The sequence below is a fragment of the Panthera tigris genome, chromosome B1 (assembly GCF_018350195.1).
Source record: "Panthera tigris isolate Pti1 chromosome B1, P.tigris_Pti1_mat1.1, whole genome shotgun sequence".
Taxonomy (NCBI): domain Eukaryota; kingdom Metazoa; phylum Chordata; class Mammalia; order Carnivora; family Felidae; genus Panthera; species Panthera tigris.
In genome coordinates, this window is record NC_056663.1 from 170,476,079 (window position 1) to 170,496,284 (window position 20,206).

The window sequence follows — 20,206 nt, forward strand, 5'->3', positions numbered from 1 at the left end:
GTGTTTGTGTATGTGTGTCTGTGTGTGTGTAACTTAAACAAGGATTAAAGCAGACAGCTAATCACACAGTAGCATTGCTCTATCCCTGTATGTTTCTCTGGGGTATTTATTAACCGAGGTGATTATACTTGAAAACCAGGGACATTAAATGAGATTTTGAGAATGAGAGAAAAAATGATTTTAAAGGTGAAGGAAGTATGACCAAGGAGGAACAATAGCAGGCAGTAGCCATTTTTCTTCCCCCACTAAAGCTAGAGCCCCCCGTGCTGCTTCCCCACCTTTTCCCCTCTGCAGTGAGAGGTGTCCCTGTGTGGCACACTCTCATGGAAAGTAGAAAGGCAGATAAATGAGTGACATTATTGAGCCAAGAAACTTGGATTTCACATATGACGTTTGGGAACTTTGGTGGTACATTCACTATCAGATTGATTTGTGATCTGTTTTCCAATTCATCAAGACCCACTACTGTATGGCAGAGAACTGCCCAGGAGCAGAGGAATACCAGGGAGAAAAGGACCGTATCCTCAACCAGTCTTCATGAGCTCAAGCACTTTAATAACCAGCTTCTCAAAATACCTGCACATAAAGGAGCGTTTGGAAACTGCTTTCATGGCCAGGCGTGGTCTTGTGCCTATTTCCTTGTGGTGTAAAATCTCTACCAAGTCCCCGAAACAATGTAGTAGAAGCTAAGCATATCGACTAATGTAGAAAAAAAAGAGTCACTTAAGGTCTATAGCTGCCTGACCAAGAAGTTTCTAAGGAGGTTAACATTTACATCCGGTGTAGTCAATCAGTGGTCGGTGTAGCTTTTCTCCTTGACACTACTGTTGTCTAAGCTGTGTATTAGAAGTGCCAGCCCCGGGGGGGACTGGGTGACTCAGTTGGTTAAGCATCCGACCTTTGAGCTCGGCTCGGGTCATGATCTCACAGCTTGTGAGTTCAAGTCCCACATTGGGCTCGGCACTGAAGGCACAGAGCCTGCTTGGGATTCTGTCTCTCCTTCTCTCCCCTCCTTGTGCTCACTCTCTTGCTCCCTCTCCCAAAATAAATAAACTTAAAAAAATTTTTTTTAAATGCCAGCCCCTGTATGTGCCAAGGTTGGCTTATCCAGTCTTCAGTGGGCTCCTTTTGGTCACTGCACAATACTTGGTATGGCTGTTTGTACACAGTTCTGGATGTAGGTAAATCACAAAAGTTAAATATAGATGGAAAAAATGTCCAGAGCAATTTGCTGGTGATTATATATAATAAAATTCTCTTTGTAGCTTTGTCTTACCATGTTTGTCATAAAAGGCAGTGCTCATTCATTGGTTCTTTCATTCATTCATGCCTTTACATTGGGCTCTACACTGATAGCGTGGAGCCTGCTTGGGATTCTCTCTCTCCTTCTCTTTCTGCCCCTACCTCAGTCTCTCTTTCTCTCTCTCTCTCTCTCTCTTTCTCTTTCAGAATAAATAAACTTTTAAAAATATAATAATTTCAAACACCACCAGAGGGAAAATGAAGCTAGAAAGCTGAGTAAAGGGGGAATGACATTAAACATTTAATGAATAAAAAGAAAAAAATATTTTAAAGACCCATTGTAATGCCTATTTTCTTTGTCTCCCAGTAGAAAGTTTACTTCTTTTTATATTTTTTCTCACAAAGACCCTATTATAGTCATATTGTCAAGAAACGTTGTGGTATTTGACAATATATATATTTTTTTAATGTTTAGTTTTGACGGGGGGGGGGGGTGGAGGGGCAGAGAGAGAGGGAGACACAGAATCTGAAACAGACTCCAGGCTCCCAGCTGTCAGCACAGAGCCCGACGCGGGGCTCAAACTCACAAACCGCGAGATCATGACCTGAGCCGAAGTCAGACGCTCAACTGACTGAGCCACACAGGCGCCCCTGACAATATTTTTAACTTCAAAAATACCCCGCATTCAATTTAAACTTTGAGAAGATAGTAACCCCTGGCTTATTCAGTGTTGAGAGCATTCCTGGCCAGGTGCTCGTTCGCTGTAACTAATGCCTTAAAATACGGGTCAGTGAAATGCAAGGACATCAATATTAAACAGGATCTATTTTTTTCCATGGGAGCAGATACTGTTTTGTAGTCACAACCGAAATGACTAATGTTAACCAAATAAATCAGAAGGTCACACCTAAAATTGAAGCTAATGTTTGACTATGTCACTCTGTTTCACAGCTTTGTTTCAGGACAGGCCATGTGTCACCTTCCTTACAAAGAGACCTATGATGTTCCTGTATACCACCATTTGGCGTATCACCAGGGGTAATAAAAGAACATATCCTGTAGAGCATGTACTCTTGTATAATAGGACCTAGCAATAACAGACCATACTATTACTCTGTAACTCCGACTTGCAACCACCAATACAGTTTGCAGTTCGGGGGAAAGAATAACATTTACATATCATTATAAAAACTGCATGAGTTTATATTTGGGAAAGTTCACTTTCTAAATCTGTTTTGAGAGAAATTCAAGAAACTAAACAGATGAAAAATATCCTTTACACACAAGTTTTAGAATGTTTTAAAAGCCATATATATATATATATATATATATATATATATATATATATGGAACTCTACTGTATTTGGACTGTCAGGGTTTGCTTTAGTTTTAAATATAAACAGACGACTGTTGGCGCCTGGGTGGCTTAGTTGGTTAAGTGTCTGGCTTCAGCTCAAGTCGTGATCTCACAGTCCATGGGTTCGAGTCCCACATCGGGCTCTGTGCTGACAGCTCAGAGCTGTAGCCTGCTTAGGATTCTGTGTCTCCCACTCTCTCTCTCTCTCTCTGCCCCTCCCCCATTCACTCTCTCTCAAAAATAAAAATAAAACATTAAAAAAAATTAAAAGTAAACAGACTACTATTGAATAGAAGATAAACTAGAGATGGCTACCCCAAAGATAAAGCTTAAGATAAGATAGATATAATATATATATTATATTTTTTAAATTTTTTAAAAATTTTATATATTTTTTAAAAATAGATATAATATATATAATCCCAAATTTACCACTATCCTATTGTGATTTTGAGGTTAGGCACATGATCACCCTTGTTCTCAGTCTCTCCGTCAAGAAAATGGGACTGATCCTTTAGCACAGTGTTGTGGGTATATATAGATACAGAAAGGATATATATAGAGAGATCATTTTTCAGTAACTTCAATCATATACTAAATAACATAAGGGACTTCCTTTCTATAGGCACTCTATTATTAATCCTTTTGTGAATTAAACAATATTTTTATAATGAAAATGATCATCCCTTAAATTACCAGCTCATATATTCAAATACTGGCACATAAAGTTTTTCTAAGAATATTGTGCCTGGATTACTTTCTTAAACTTGTGTTCGTAATTTTAATATCCCATAGCTAACAAACAATATTTAATAGGGCCTACTACATTCAGTGAGTAGGTACAAGCGTTAGTATAGGTATACTCATTAGTAATCAAAAGAATCTAATATTTACACAACTGGACAACTATCAGAAAGAACATAATATTTACTTTTGCATTATCATTAGCTTTAAAAATGCATCATTGTAACCACATATTTCACATGTAGTGTCTTAAAGCACTTTTGCATATAAATACAGAAGGCAATATCTATATATAGGTTCCCTTCCAGTTTGTCCACAAAAATTTAGGAATAAAGTCCCTCAAATTCTTTAACTTTAAAAATTACATTGTCAAGCAGAAAATGTGTGGTTCTCAACTGTGGCTATGTAGGGGCGCCTGAGTGGCTCAGTCAGCTAAGTGTCCAACTCTTGATTTCGGCTCAGGTCATGATCTCACAGTTCATGGGGTCCAGCCCCGCCATCAGACTCTTTGCTGAAAACACAAAACCTGTTTGGGATTCTCTCTCTGCCCTTCCCCTGCTCTCTCTCTCCCAAATAAATAAATAAATAAATAAATAAATAAATAAATAAAAATAAACTATGGCTATATAGTCCTCTACAAAGAGAACATCCTTGAAAAACATGTACTGTTTTGCTCAACCCAAACGATGATGGTGATGATGATGAAATTTGACCATTTACCTGAAAGTATCTTTTTTTTTAATTTGTTTTTGAGAGAACATGAATAAGAGAGGGGCAGAGAGAGAGGGAGACAGAGAATCCCATGCAGGCTCTGCACTGTCAGTGCAGAGCCCAATGCGAGGCTTGAACTCACGAACTGTGAGATTATGACCTGAGCCAAAATCAAGAGTCAGATGGATGCTTAACTGACTGAGCCACCTAGGTGCCCAGCTAGGTATCTTTCTAAGTGCTTTATATGTTTTATCTCTTTAATCCTCACATCATCGTGAGGTATATTATCCCCATTTATTAGGTGGTGAGACTGAGGCTCAGGAAAACTAAGTGACCTTTGTGATGGCACTTGTTTCTCAAGTGGTGGAGCCCAGATATGAAGTCGGGCAGTCCGGCTCCAGAGCCTGGAGTGTAACCATCATCTCTACAGTCTCATCACAGCCCCATATTCTTTTCTAACTTTTCTAACTTTTTTTTTTTAGCGAGCTTGGAGAGGGGTGGGGGGGTGGGAGGAGAGAGAGAGAAAGAGGGAATCCCATGCTGAGCGTGGAGCCTGACACGGGGCTTGATCCCACGACCCTGGGATCACGATGTGAGCCAAAATCAAAGAGTCGGATGCTCAACTGACTGAGCCACCCCAGCCCCCTAATTCAATACATTCTTAATTCTAGAAATACAATTTGAACATGTTAACTACTTCACAAAGGGCCAGAAATAGGGTATGGAACAGACTGCAGGACTGAGAGCTCAGGAAAGGGGCGGGCAGGGTGGTGAGGTGTGCTGAGGCATACAGTGGAAAGGGCCTGTGCGTGGGCCTCCTTTAACCAATGTCCATTTTGCACTGGCCATGGGTTTACTCTGTTAACACTGGCTATAGCTAACCCTGCTATCACTAAGGAGAAAGCAAAGGCAGAGAAAATGGTAGAAAGAGTTTGGGTTTGTCATCAGCTAAGTTTCAGTTCTAAGTGATGTTTTTTATTTATTTTTAATTTAAATTTTTTTTTTTTTTACATTTATTTATGTTTTAAGAGACATAGAGAGACAGAGCACAAGTTGGGGAGGGGCAGAGAGAGAAGGAGACACAGAATCTAAAGCAGGCTCCAGGCCTCCAGCTGTCAGCACAGAGCCTGATGCAGGGCTCGAACTCACAAACCGTGAGATCATGACCTGAGCCGAAATCAGACATTTAAACAACTGAGCCACCCAGGCACCCCTCTTTTTCAATTTTTAATGTGTATTTATTTATTTAGAGGGAGAGAACAAGCAGGGGAGAGGGGCAGAGAGAGAGAGAGACAGAATTCCAAGCATGCTCCACACTGCCAGAATACAGCCCGATGTGGGGCTCGATCTCATGAAACCATGAGATCATGACCTGACCTGAAACCTGAAACCAACAGTTGAACACTTAACTGAGTGAGCCACCCACGTGCCCTTCAATTCTGAGTGATCTTAGGTGAGGTACATGATCTGAGCCTCTGGCGCCTGATATTTATTTATTTATTTATTTATTTAAAATTAGTAATTTAAAATTTTAATTAAAATTATTTAAGTAATTTAAATTTATTTTTTAAGTTAAAAAAAATTATGTCTATTTTTTGAGAGAGAGAGTGTGAGCAGGGGAGGGGCAGAGAGGGGGGGAGACACAGAATCCCAAGTAGGCTTCAGGCTCTGAGCTGTCAGCACAGAGCTTGACGTGGGACTCGAAGTCACAAACCATGAGATCATGACTTGAGCCCAAGTCGGACGCTTAACCGATTGAGCCACCCAGGCACCCATCAAGTGCCTGATCTTTAAAAGGGGGCAGTAACAGCTAACATTTAAATGTCTTACCATCATGCTACACAAGTATAGAGCTGGGGCTCAAACCCAGGAAATCTGACCCTAGAGCAGGGGACTTTTGCTGTAAAGAGGCAGACAATAAATATTTTAGGTTTTGCAGGCCATATATACTATCTCTGCTGCAGCAACTCAACTTTGCGTGAAAGCAGCCACAGACAATATGTTAACAGATGGGCATGGCTTTGTTCCAACAAAACTTGGTAAGAACAGCCACAGGATTGAATTTGGCTCATGGGCTGTACTTTGCTGATCCTCCCTGCTGTAGACCTCTCTCTAGATCTCTAGACTTGCTCTACAGCCCACATTTTGAATTTCAATTCATAGGAATGTCACGAAAATTCAAATACCTTCCTTAAGGTGTATTATACGTGTAATAAATGCAAAAAAATTGAAGCTATCATTAACTCAAGAGTTTTTAAGGGGCGCCTGGGTGGCTCAGTCGGTTAAGCATCTGACTTTGGCTCAGGTCATGAACTCACAATTTGTGGGTTTGAGCTCCGTGTCAGGCTCTGTGTTGACAGCTCAGAGCCTGGAGCCTGCTTTAGATTCTGTGTCTCCCTTGCTCTCTGCCCCATCACCACTCATGCTCTGTCTGTCTCTCTCTCAAAAATAAATAAACATTAAAAATTTTTTAAATAATTTGTAACTTTAGGTTCAACCTATTACTGAGGATTTCCCCCCTTGTGCCTGTTTCAAAGATCTTTAAAAAAAAAAAGTTTTTAAACACTAGTGAAACTCTGAGATATTATTTCTAGTCCATCTCTTTCCCTCTAGAGAAGACTACATTTAAGGCATTTTTCTCTTTTAGTGCTGCTGTCTTCTTAGCATGTAAGTGAAATTCACTCTACAGCCACTTGTCCAGAAATACTATACATGCTGTAGAGCAGTGTCCTTCTCTGAAATCATCTCACTGCGCAAAATGATGGCAGTCAGTAGAGTGTCTGTGTCACAGAGATGCTCAATAAAATGGATTTTGATTTTTATGATTTTAATGAACTTATTCAATTACAATATCATTGCATATGTATTATATTTGCAATAAGGCGATACATAATATATCAGTTCTAAGTGTAGGAGGATAAGGAGAGCTTCACTCTTGCAGAATTTCCCACTGTCTCTAAATATAATTAAACCAGATAAAGGCAGATTTTCAATCCTTGTCCACCCATTATAGCTAGTGACTCTTTGGGTGCTGTTTTGACCCATGGTCCTTGTTGCTTGTATACTTAATTAAGCCATTGTCGTAGCTTTGGCGCTCAATAAAATGCTGAAAGGACATATGTGACCTTCTAGGGTTGAATAATCTTATGTAGCCGCCCATCTTTGCTCTTGGTTTCACTCTGTCCTCTTTCCGATCTTTCCTCCTTCGTCTATCCTTGGTAGGCTAGGAACTGCAATGGCTATGCAGTAGTGACCACTATATCCCCAAGACCTAGCACAGCCTGGCATACAGCAAGCATCCAATCATAGTTTGGATGGATGAGTGAATGAATGAATGAATGAATGCATACGTAAATATTGCCTTTTGCCTAAGGGGTACAGGTGTTGATTGTAGTACCAATGAATTGACTGTGTTCCAGAAGAACATTTTTAGTGATTGTTTATGTCTTAAAAAAAAAACAAAACACACCAAAACTCTGAATCTTATTTTTTTATGAAAATTTGCATTTTATTTTTATTTCTTAATATAATTTATTGTCAAATTGGCTAACATACAGTGTGTACAAAACTCTGAATCTTAAGCTTTCTACATTATGAAGGAAACCAGCAGTGACATTTCAGAAAGGCCCTCGTCTTAAAAACCAGAATGTCAGCAGTTTGCACGTGCCCATGTGGTAGAAAGGTCTGAATTTAAATGAGGTACTTCTAGAGCTTGGCAGATCCTCCAGTTGATTTCAAAGGTAGTGTTTCTGTGACCCAGACCCGTTGGTCTGCCTGTGATGACAAATCAGTTTGACAACAGAATCCGTCTGAGAGGGCTGTATGGTAGTAGTCGTCTGGTTTGAAAAATTAAATTGACAGAATTTCAAACATATTAAAATGAGTAGTTTGGTGTCAGAGATACACCGGACTTTTGAAAGGTGATGCCCATCTCTCAGTCTTGACAGCTGTGACAGTAAGAGCCAGATGAAGACGTCAAGCCCACGCCGGGAGTGGCGGGTATAAAATAACTTCTTTGGGGCACCTGATGGCTCAGTCAGTTAAGCAACTGACTTCGGCTCAGGTCATGATCTCACAGTTCGTGGGTTTGAGCCCTGCTTCGGGCTCTGTGCTGCCAGCTCAGAGCCTGGAGCCTGCTTCAGATTCTGTGTCTCCGTCTCTCTCTCTCTCTCTCTCTCTCTCTCTGCCCCTCCCCTGCTCGTTCTCTGTCTTTCTCTTCTGCCAAAAATAAATGTTGAAAAAAATAACAACTTCTCTTACTATTTAATTAATACCTGCCATGGGCAAGCATATAATCTGGTTATAGCTCTGGATAGTCAGACTCCATCAGTAATTCTCAACAGGGAGCAGTTCTGCATCCAGGAGACATTTTGGGTCATCACACATGGAGGGGATGGGCATCGAGTCGGTAGAGGTCAGGGGAACTATGACATCATCGTACAGCACACAGGACAGCGCCACGTGACAAAGAATTATCACATCCAAAAGGTCAATAGGGAACAAGGTTGAGAAATTCTGGATTAAATGATACCAAAGGTCCCTCTGCAGCTCAGAGTCTGGGATTTTATGAAATTAGATTATGTATGTTAAAGAAGTTTATAAATTGCAAAACACTATATAAATTCAAGCTACTATTACAAGGTACAAACCATTACTGCCTTCTTCCTTTCTCTCTGTATCTTCTGGTAGCTCTTTCTGTCCCTTGCCAGATCCTTCAAAGGTTTGGATCAAAGGAGCCAAGATCATGGGTGAAACCAGAAGTCCCTTCTACCGCTTGTTTACAGGTTGGGAAAACATTAATCCAGGAGGCAGATGTGTGCCAAATTTGTGGGATTCATTTTTTTTTTCAGCATTGCCCCATCAACCTGTTTAGAAAAAAATATAAGTATATATAATGCTTATTTAAAGGAAACCAGATAACAGATTCTTAACAGGGATTGTGTGTTGCCAAACATCCATAGAAAACTCACCCACCCCCACCCCAACTGGGCGGGTGGCTTTACCCCTCTCATGGTGTACAGACAGCTTCCCTGGGAACCCACAGCAAAATGCCTCATTTTCAGCCATGTGTTGATAGAAATGCCTGGGAACAGTGAGTCTCTTGGCTTTGTATCTGTTTATCAGACACAATCATTCATTGAATGATGTGCTTTGCCATAACAAAATCTGTACAAGCATCAACACAGTTTAAGACCCTTGGTGAGTTAACATCGTCTCAGATTAGCCAGGAGCTGACAGAGGTATGGCCCAGAATATCATTATGCCACTGCCTCTTTATCCTTTTGGGATTTCACCTAAAGAGAGTCCTGGAAGGATTTTATGTGTTGCAAGAGCCATGCCTTCAAATAGCATGAGGTTGCTGGGGGAGATAGGGAAAAAAAAAAAAAAAAAAAAAGAGTCAAGCTTCAATCTTCAGCTTATTGTTTGGGCCTCCAGGTAAACTCCAAGTATTCTGCCTCCATTTTGTGTAGAGCTCCTTTACCACTTTCCAAGCTCTGAGGTAACAGAAATGTCCCAGTGCCAGAGGCCTGCCTGGTGGTGGGAGTATTCTCTGCTGTTTACTCTAATGGGTGGTGGTAACCTGGCCAGGGGCAGTAAGATAACCACTCAGCGTGAGGCCAAATCTTGGAAACTTTTTGCAGAAGCTGGCCTTTGATGTTTTTTCCCCCTTGATTTGTGGCGTTAAATGTCACTTAATCCTGGAACCGGTCCTCTGAAACGGGTGCTAGAACCATCTGAAATCTATGGACATGACATGGAACGGAGGTAATTGCCTCCTGTGACAGTGACACATTCATGATTTGAACTTCTATTTCTTTGACTCCAAAGTCTTCCCTCTTCCAGAGTCTTCTAGTCTGGTATGTATTTTACTATATTGTACCATTTATTATACCTGTGTGCTAGGCCATACCTAAGAAGTGACGATTAGTAAAGACAAAATTTTTCTGGTATAAATAAGGGACATCAAAACAGAAATCTTACCACAGAGATAGAATTACCTCTTGGATAAATACATTCTAAAACCTTCCACTGACTTAAGTTCCTGCTGGTGCTGGAAGACACTACTTACCCCTGTATATTATCTTCAAATTGCAATGTGACCTTTCATCTGCAAATAAAACTCTCCTGTGAATTCCACACTGCACATTAAATTTTTTTTTTAATTTTTTTTTAACTTTTTTTTTTAATTTATTTTTGAGACAGGGAGAGACAGAGCATGAACGGGGGAGGGTCAGAGAGAGGGAGACACAGAATCCGAAACAGGCTTCAGGCTCTGAGCTGTCAGCACAGAGCCCGACGCGGGGCTCGAACTCACTGACCGCGAGATCACGACCTGAGCTGAAGTCAGCCGCTCAACCGACTGAGCCACCCAGGCGCCCCCACACTGCACATTAATCTCAAGTACCTGACATGCATGCACACACACACACACATGCACACATGCATCCCTACAGCTGTGAACCAAAGTTAACTGGTAGTTTGGATAATTCTAGATTATATTCATGCTGTCTTTAATCCTAGGTAAAGCCTGGTTGGCAAACTTTGGAAATTTTTCCCAGTACAGTGGTATTCCGTGCCCTCTAAAATGTCCCAGTTCAAAATTAAAATCCTACTGAAAGATACTCTGAACCACTCCTAAGAAGAGATTTTAAATCCTGATTTAAGTCTGCTGTAGTCTGAGTTAGCCCTGAAATTTTATTTTACCCTGACAAGCTCAAACTTGACCTAAAACACAGGCAACAAAAATTGCAGCTAATAGTTCAGAATAATAGCAGGATTTGAAAGTATGTTTTGCTCTTGTTTTATATGCCAAACTGTGAATACATTTCAAAAATATTGCCACATTAGTAAGCTAGCAGTCTTTGGTGAAGCCATCTTTAATGTGTGCAAGGATGGTGTGGTGCTGGGGGGGTCCTGCCTCCGGGGACCTGGCATCCATGAGGATGACTGGACCTTTTGCATCCAGTGCAGCAAGTCTCTTCAGGTTCCTTCTGGAAAAGCCTCTGCAAACTGCTATAGCCAAAGTTTAAGTGAAAAACAGGCTTATACTTGGATGCCCGAGCCATATCGCCAATGCAGAATCACACTGCCAGACAACTTACCTGCTAAGAATGGAATCTGGGAGACTCTGGTACACCAGTCCACGCCAGAACTCACAGGCTAGGCTTCTCATACTGACTGGTTTGAGGTTGGCTGGGATAACCTCTTGTTTCCCTGTAAACAAACGAATCCTACATAGGAGCAAGATTCTCACCTCAAGTTCAAATATCTTTTTTTTTTTTTTTAACATTCAGATTTCTTCTAACATTTTTTGAGCACTTAGTGCTAGGTTCTGCACTAGGAGCTTTGTGTGGATTTCATGCACTCCTCACCACAGCCCTGCAATAAGGATCACTTACAGGCAGCTGTGGTACAGACTCTAAGCCAGACTATCAGGGTTCAAATACCAGCTCTGATGCTCACGAACTGAGAATCTACTTAATCTCTCTGTGCCTCAGTTTCCTTATCGGTAAAATGGAGATCCTAATATCCCATTCAGACTTTGTGAGGACTGGAGTGAGTTAATACATACGTAGAGTTTAGCACACTGCCTGGTACATAATGGGCATTCAATAAACATTAGCTCTTATTGTCACCATTTTAAAGATGAGAATATTGAGGCTTTAGGAGGTTAAGTGGTCTTTCCCAGGGTTCACAACTAGTAAGCAGAGGAGCCAAGTTTTGGCCCTAGGTCTCTGACTCCAGAGACTGTGCATTTATTCAGTAAATCAAGACTATTCAATCTATTTTATTATTCTTTTAAATTTTGTAATGTTTATTCATTTTTTGAGAGACAGAGAGAGAGCACGAACAGGGGAAGGGCAGAGAGAGAGGGAGACACAGAATCCAAAGCAGGCTCCAGGCTCTGAGCTTTCAGCACAGAGCCCAATGAAGGGCTCGAATTCACGAACCACAAGATGGTGACCTGAACCAAAGTCGGACGCTTACCCGGCTGAGCCACTCAGGCACCCCTATCCAATCTATTTTAAACCTATCTTCTATTAAATGGATAATTGGGTGCCATTTATCCCAATATTTTGTTATTGTTTTATACTCACAGACAAGGTTCAACTTACGAAGTGTATTATTACTTATTGTGCCCACACCTCTACTACAAGAAGAATCTTGTCATTCAGAAGATAGTGTTTCTGACTACTCAGACACCCCTATCCCAAACACAACATGCATATATATACTCCCACCCTTCTAAAGAGAGTATTCTAAACTAATTATTTAAAGCATAATGATGTGGCCGAGCTTTTAACTTGGGGAAGTATAGCCTTAATAGGAACAAGTTGTTAATATTAAGGTACAGCTCTTTTGAGGCAGTCTCTGGTCATTGAGCACGAATGCAAAATGCCTTCATTCTCAACTTTTTAGGATTTGAAGGACAATTCTTTAATTCCATTAACTATGAGGTAGGCTCCGTGAGAATGAGGTCCACCATATCTGCCACATAGTAGGTGCTCAGAAAATATTTGTAGAATGAATGAATAAATGAACACAAACCCTTCTGTGTTGGTGTCTCTTAAGTTATTATTGTGCACATATTTAAGTGTTAGAGGCTGAGCCAACCACCTTCACCAGATATCTCTTCTTCGGTCTCATACATTTGACCATGCACTTAAATGGCAAAGAACTTAGACTGAAGGGGGGAAAGATAGGTGAAGAAGACTGTCTTTAAAATGTTAGAACTTGGGGCACATGGGTGGCTCAGGCAGTTAAGCGTCTGACTCTGGTTTTGGCTCAGGTTATGATCTCACGGTTTTGTGAGTTCAAGCCCCGCATCGGGCTCTGTGCTGGCAGCACGGAGCCTGCTTGGGATTCTCTCTCACCCTCTCTCTTTCTGTCCCTCCCCCACCTGTGCTGTCTCTCCCAAAATAAATAAATAAACTTAAAAAAAATAAAATAAAATGTTAGAACTTAAAAACTGGTCCTGAAATTAAGTCATTGTGCAGCATTGGAAACTGAGGAAAAAGTGACTATACTTAGCAATAGCAATCTATGCCACTTTGTCACATTGATGTTCTCTGCACATCTCCTAGAGCAGAGGCCGGCAAACTTTTTCTATACCAAGCCAGACAGTAAATATCTTAGGCTTTGCAGGCCATATATCTCTGAACTATTTGATTCTGCCATCGTACCACAAAAGCAACCATAGATAATTTTTTTTTAAGGGTAATGGTTGTGTTCTGATAAAACTTTTATTTACAAAAATAAATGGCAGGCTGTATTTGGCCTGTGGCCATAGTTTGAAATAGTTCAGTCTAAAGTTTGTCTAATTGTGGGGCACCTGGGTGGCTCAGTCGGTTAAGCGTCCAACTTCGGCTCAGGTCATGATCTCACGGTTTGTGAGTTCAAGCCCCACGTCCGGCTCTGTGCTGACAGCTCAGAGCCTGGAGCCTGCTTCAGATTCTGTGTCTCCCTCTCCCTCTGCCCCTCCCCTGCTCACTCTCTGACTCTCTCTGTCTTTCAATAATAAATAAACGTTAAAAGAAATTTTTTTTTAATTAAAAAAAATAAACTTTGTCTAATTGTAATAAGTTAGGTACTCTGTTACATTACTGACAGGTCATATTATTAGCTGTATGGTGCCCTTTTTAAAGGCATTAAATAAATCCTATATCTCTTTTGTATCTCTAAGCCTTTGGCCTTGAAAATTCATTGAGCAGCACACCATATAATTTATTTAACTCTCTAGTATATCAGACATGAAGATAAGGAGAATGGAGTTTATAAACCGTAAGATTTTCTTGAATGTGTTAAACCTACTCGTTGTACCATTTTTTTTAATGGCCTCTAGTGTGAAATCCCAATTTTATGGATCTTATTTTTGTCCTTTTTGTATCTCTGAGTTTTCTTACTTTCCAGGGTTTTTTTTTTTTAATTGTGGTAAAATATACACAACAAAATTAGCCATTTTAACTATTTTTAAGTATACAGGTCAGCGGCATTAAGTACATTCATATTGTTGTGTAACCATCACATTCATCCATCTCCAGAACTCTCTCATCATCCCTAAATGAAATTCCCTAAACACTAACGCTCCATTTTCCCTGTCCCCATCTCCCAGCAACCATGATTCTTCTTTCTATCTCTATGAATTTGCCTATTCTAGGTACTTCATGTAAGTGTAATCATACAGTATTTGTCCTTTTGTATCTGGGTTCTTTTACTTCACCTAATGTCTTCCTGGTGCGTCCAAGTTGTAACATGTGTTAGAATTTCCTTCCTTTTTAAGGATGAATAGTATTCCACCCAGTATACATATCACATTTTGTTTGTCCTTTCATGCATCAATGGACATCTGAGTTGTTTCCACTTTTTGGCTACTGTGTGAATAATACTGTTGTGATCACTGGTGTACAAAGAGCTGTTTGAGTCCTTGTTTTCAGGTTTTTTGAGTATGTAACCAGTAGTGGAATTGGTGGATCATATGAGAATTTTATGTTTAAGCTTCTGAGGAAGTACCATGCTGTTTCCCCAGTAGCTACACCATTTTACATTCCTACTAGCAATGCTGAAGTGTTCCGATTTCTTCACATTCTTGCTAATGCTTATTTTGTGTTTTGTTTTATTTTTATAATAGCCATGCTAGTAAGCATGAAGTCGTATCTCACTGTGGTTCTCATTTGTTTTTATGTCAATGTTTGTAGTTAGTGTAAAAGACAGTTTATTTATTAGGTACTACATTAATCAATGTCTGGTGCAAATTAGATGTGTGTGTGTCTGTGTGTGTATGTGTGTACAGATGCATTTATTCCTTTCCTACCTCCAAAATTATGTGAGATGGCTTCCAGTGTGTGTGTGTGTGTGTGTGTGTGTGTGTGTGTGTGTGTGTGTGTAGATGCATTTATTCCTTTCCTACCTCCAAAATTATGTGAGATGGCTTCCTGTGTGTGTGTGTGTGTGTGTGTACAGATGCATTTATTCCTTTCCTACCTCCAAAATTATGTGAGATGGCTTCCAGTGTGCGTGTGTGTGTGTGTGTGTGTGTGTGTGTGTGTAGATGCATTTATTCCTTTCCTAGCTCCAAAATTATGTGAGATGGCTTCCAGAAACATGTAAACAAGAAGATGAATAATATAAATAGCTAAATTCATGACATTGAGAATATAGAAGACTAAAAAAAATGAAACTATAGCCAAAATTAGATAAACTTGATACTAGACTAGACTTGTCTAGTATCTTAGACAATTACTAAAATCGAAGTGACAGACTTGATCCTGAACTTCCTAGTGGCCAAAGAAAAAAGGGAAAGAGGGCCAGTAACATAATTCAGTTCTTCCAGATGATCGAAGCTTACGAAAAAAGACTTTCCTTGGTTCGCAGATGTAAAAAATAAGCTATAACTTCTAAAAGAAGTGATTTTTTTTAAAAAAGAAGTAATTATATTACTGACACCAGCAGATTTCAGACAGAAAGCAAACAAAAATTTTGATAAAATTAATGGAGTTGCACCTGGAAATGACTCCCATAGCCTGACCACTACAAGACTTTTCTTGGTGTAAAATCATAATTTCAGAGTACAATTAGGAAAACATGAAGTCAAGTCTGCATATCTCAGCAGAGCAATGAGGTCTCTTCCTTTGGATTTTAGTTAATATTTTATGTAGTACAACATGTAAGATTTTGAATTGCCACTTACATGTTATATATGTCCTGGGGTTTCCTTTTCAAAGGCCACAAATTATAAATACATATGTATTTGTACAAATAGTTTCCTTAAGAATATATCCTTATGTTCCTTTTGGAAGGAAGGGAAGAGCTTCATGTTCAAATCTGATATTGAAATTTCTGTTTCAGTGTGAAACTACAGGAACGAATGTATCATTTTCAAGTTGATAACAAAAAAGACTTCATGATAAGTGGATATGTTGTCAAACCAGTCTTAAGCAATTAAAGGGCAAAAGAAATAAAAAATAAGAATAGAAGCCATATGAAACAGATGTTTTTAAAGAACTGAGAAAGTGTCAAAATTACCCTAAAATGGAAAGAATTGGTCTGAAGTTTTACCCAGAAGTTTGGATTAAAGACAACAATAACAATGGACATTTCTTGAACGTTTACAGTGTTCTAGGCACAATTCAAAGTGCTTTGCTTGTATTAACTCACATATTCCTCTAAACTTAGTACTAACCTCATTATTCCCATTTTATAAAAAGAGAAACTGAGGCATGGAGCAGCTAAGTATCCTTGCTCCAGTTCATACAACTAGAAAGTGTTAGAGCTGGGATTTACACACAGTCACCCAGTCTGTCTCCCGTGGCCACTCACTTACCCACTATGCTGTACTGCCCCTTGATGTTATGGCAGATGAGCCAATGAAGAAATGCTTTAGCTGGCCAGCAAATAAACACCTCATATTTCTGTTGTGTCCCTATAATTTCTTTTGATTTTTTTTTCTTTAGAAGATCAAACTTACCTTAATTATTCTTGAAATTTCCCTTAATATTCTTGTATACAATTCCTATTGGTAAATTTTTTAAACTAAGGCTCCTGATTCCAGTTGAATGATGAAACCTTATGCAACTATTAAAAATTGTGTTTTTGCAAAGAGTGTTAAAAATGTGGAGGAGGGGCGCCTAGGTGGCTCAGTTGGTTAAGCATCTGACTGTTGATTTTGGCTCAGGTCATAGTCTCATGGTTCATGAGTTCAAGCCCTGAGTCAGGCTCTGCGCTGACAGCACAAAGCCTGCTTGGCTTTCTTTCTCTCTCTCTCTCTCTCTCTCTCTCTCTCTCTCTCTGCCCCTCCCCTGCTCGTGGTCTCTCTCTCTCTCTCAAAATAAATAAACTTTAAAAAAAAAATGTGGGAGGAATGCTTATGAAGCAAAGCAGCGGTATGTAAATTTGTTGGAAGCCAAGTTCCACCCCCCACCCCCCCCCAAAATAAAATTATTAAAAAAAAAAAGATGGGAAAGTTCAATTGTGGCTATCATTGGGTAGGAATAATAGGAATGATTTCTTTTCCTCCTTTTCTTAATTTTCCACGAAATTTACCCGAATACTTTTATAGCCCAAAAAATGAAATAAATTTCATTTTTTAAAAGGCCAAGCAGAACCGTTCTTTACAAAAGCACAGTACAAAGCTCCTAATGATAATCCTATTGTATAATTTGAAATCATCTCCACAGAGCCCTGTGCTGTATAGGTAAAGGTAGCATGGTTTAGATTTGCACTATCATATGTGGCTATTTAATTTTAATTAAAATGAAATAAAATTTAAAACTCAGTTCAACAGTTACACTAGCCCCATTTTAAGTGCTCAGTAGCCAAAGTGGCTAGGGAACAGCTTTCCCATCCTCACAGAAAGTTCTATTGCACAGCACTGCTTCTGACGACAGAACCTGGAATCTGGAACTAAGCGACTTGGAATCAAGTCCTTCTAGGAGCTGACACTTGGCTGTGTGAAATGGGCAATTTACTCAACCTCTCTGAGCCTATTTCCCCATAGACAAATTAGGAGTAATAATAATATCATTTTCCATGTAAGGAGATTAGGAAGGTCAAATAAGATAATGCATGTAACAGTTTTCCAAAAACTGCAGTGTGGCTTACCAGGTAGTAGCTGCTTCACAGACCACCCCCCCCCCCCCCACCACGCCAAGTTTGAATGTAATCCAGCTCTTTGTGGACTGATTCCAAATCCTTTAATGGTTCCTACCAAGACTTTTGCCTAAATGACACCGTAAAATTCAGACTTACCAGCTCTTACCACAGTTCCTAGAACAAGTCCTTGGCAATGTGAATGTTCCATTTCTTTCTTGTAAAAAGCTTCAGATACACAGCTCTGTACCTATCTCTTATAATAACACCTCCTCAAAGTTTTCCTTAACGATGTAAGTACACTGCTCTACTTCTAAACGGAAAAGACTGTCTTAAAAAAAGAAAGCAAAGAGGCTTTGTCTACCAGATAAATGGGTTAAAATGCTATAACTAAAAGGAAATCAATCTGAGTCGACGGTGCAGGAATTGAGCAAAAGATGTTGCCATTTGCTGCAAGAAGATGAGGTTTTCACTAACAATTACAACAGTTTCTCTGTGCTTCAAAGCTGTTGGGGTACTGATTAAGCGGAAGTACTTGCTCATTCTGATTTTTTTTTTTCCCCGAGTCACTTCTGGTTTTTCCTGCAAAACAACCTGACTAATTTAGCTTCTTAGAGCTGCTGTATTTATTCCCCATCTAACCACCTGCTAGTGAAGCGTGGGTCTCGTGTGTCTTACAGGAATGAAGTAGGCAAGTTTTGGCTCAACGCGGTGCAGACTCCAACTCACCCTCCCTTCTGCCTCCCGCAGGTCTCCTCCAGCCGTGGATGCCTTTGACATTATGACCGCAGAGGATTCCACCGCAGCCATGAGCAGCGACTCGGCCGCCGCGTCCTCGGCCAAGGTGCCCGAGGGCGTGGCCGGCGCGCCCAACGAGGCGGCGCTGCTGGCGCTGATGGAGCGCACGGGCTACAGCATGGTGCAGGAGAACGGGCAGCGCAAGTACGGCGGCCCGCCGCCCGGCTGGGAGGGCCCGCACCCGCAACGCGGCTGCGAGGTCTTCGTGGGCAAGATCCCGCGAGACGTGTACGAGGACGAGCTGGTGCCCGTGTTCGAGGCGGTGGGCCGCATCTACGAGCTGCGCCTCATGATGGACTTCGACGGCAAGAACCGCGGCTACGCCTTCGTCATGTACTGCCACAAGAACGAGGCCAAGCGCGCCGTGCGCGAGCTCAACAACTACGAGATCCGCCCGGGCCGCCTGCTCGGCGTGTGCTGCAGCGTGGACAACTGCCGCCTCTTCATCGGTGGCATCCCCAAGATGAAGAAGCGCGAGGAGATCCTGGAGGAGATCGCCAAGGTCACCGAGGGCGTGCTGGACGTGATCGTCTACGCCAGCGCGGCCGACAAGATGAAGAACCGCGGCTTCGCCTTCGTCGAGTACGAGAGCCACCGCGCGGCCGCCATGGCGCGCCGCAAGCTCATGCCCGGCCGCATCCAGCTGTGGGGCCACCAGATCGCCGTGGACTGGGCCGAGCCCGAGATCGACGTGGACGAGGACGTGATGGAGACCGTGAAGATCCTCTACGTGCGCAACCTCATGATCGAGACCACGGAGGACACCATCAAGAAGAGCTTCGGCCAGTTCAACCCGGGCTGCGTGGAGCGCGTCAAGAAGATCCGCGACTACGCCTTCGTGCACTTCGTCAGCCGGGAGGACGCCGTGCATGCCATGAACAACCTCAACGGCACTGAGCTGGAGGGCTCGTGCCTCGAGGTGACGCTGGCCAAGCCCGTGGACAAGGAGCAGTACTCCCGCTACCAGAAGGCGGCCAAGGGCGGCGGCGCGGCCGAGGCGGCGGTGCCGCAGCCCAGCTACGTGTACTCTTGCGACCCCTACACGCTGGCCTACTACGGCTACCCCTACAACGCGCTCATCGGGCCCAACAGAGACTACTTTGTGAAAGGTTAGTGGGGGCTGTACTGCTGGGGAGGCCCCCTACAGCCCTGTGGCCCTGGACACAGTCAGGGGTGTTATGGCTGTAGTTTGCTGGGCTGGTAGACAGGCTCCTCCCCCCACCGACCCACCCTCTTTTGGGTGTCACTTCTGGGTGTTTTTGTTTTTGTTTTTTTGCTGGCACTTAGAGTGTTCACTTCCACAGCATTTTGGGAAATGTGGGTCGTTCATGTGTATGGGGGCGAGCAGTGAAATCACAGGGGCATAGAGACACTTCTTGCATACTACCTTTCCAGGGTCTCCCCAATTTGGGGCTAGTCCACCTGTCTCTAGTTTAAAAGCTCCTTGTGAAATTAAATCTCTAGGATGTTGGCACACGAAGGACAATGTGGTGGTGGTGGTGGTGACGTTTAAATTATTGGCTAGCATGTAATGAAACCAACCAAGCATTATACTGGGAAACCAATACCTAGGTTCTGGGTCCTGCTGTCATCAGATTAACTGGCTCTGTGACTTTAATCAGTCCCTTTCACCTCCCTAGGCCAGTTTTCTCACGCATAAAATGAGGAAGGTGAACTAGCAGATCCCCTTCCAGATCTGACTTCTTTCTATTCTGTGAATGTTTTCCTGTATTAAGTTGCACTTGCAATCCTAGGAACTCATCGGC

General features: G+C 41.6%; 1 protein-coding gene and 1 long non-coding RNA gene across 4 annotated transcripts in view; one reads left to right on the top strand and one right to left on the bottom strand.

Moving 5' to 3' along the window:
• The window catches only part of RBM47 (RNA binding motif protein 47), a 158,788-nt gene that overhangs the window by 129,728 nt on the left and 8,854 nt on the right, over nucleotides 1-20,206 (top strand). For all 3 annotated transcript variants that reach the window (XM_042984656.1, XM_042984655.1, XM_042984657.1), the window contains one exon: nucleotides 18,393-19,549. In XM_042984656.1, the coding sequence (XP_042840590.1) occupies nucleotides 18,424-19,549 (1,126 nt within the window). In that variant the 5' untranslated portion in view covers nucleotides 18,393-18,423. The remainder of the gene's footprint in view (nucleotides 1-18,392; nucleotides 19,550-20,206) is intronic.
• On the bottom strand, nucleotides 7,666-18,410 carry LOC122238054. Its single transcript, XR_006217038.1, has 4 exons — nucleotides 17,802-18,410; nucleotides 11,159-11,270; nucleotides 8,705-8,920; nucleotides 7,666-7,891 (listed from the first exon to the last, which is right to left on the bottom strand). It is a non-coding gene; the product is annotated as an uncharacterized LOC122238054 (long non-coding RNA).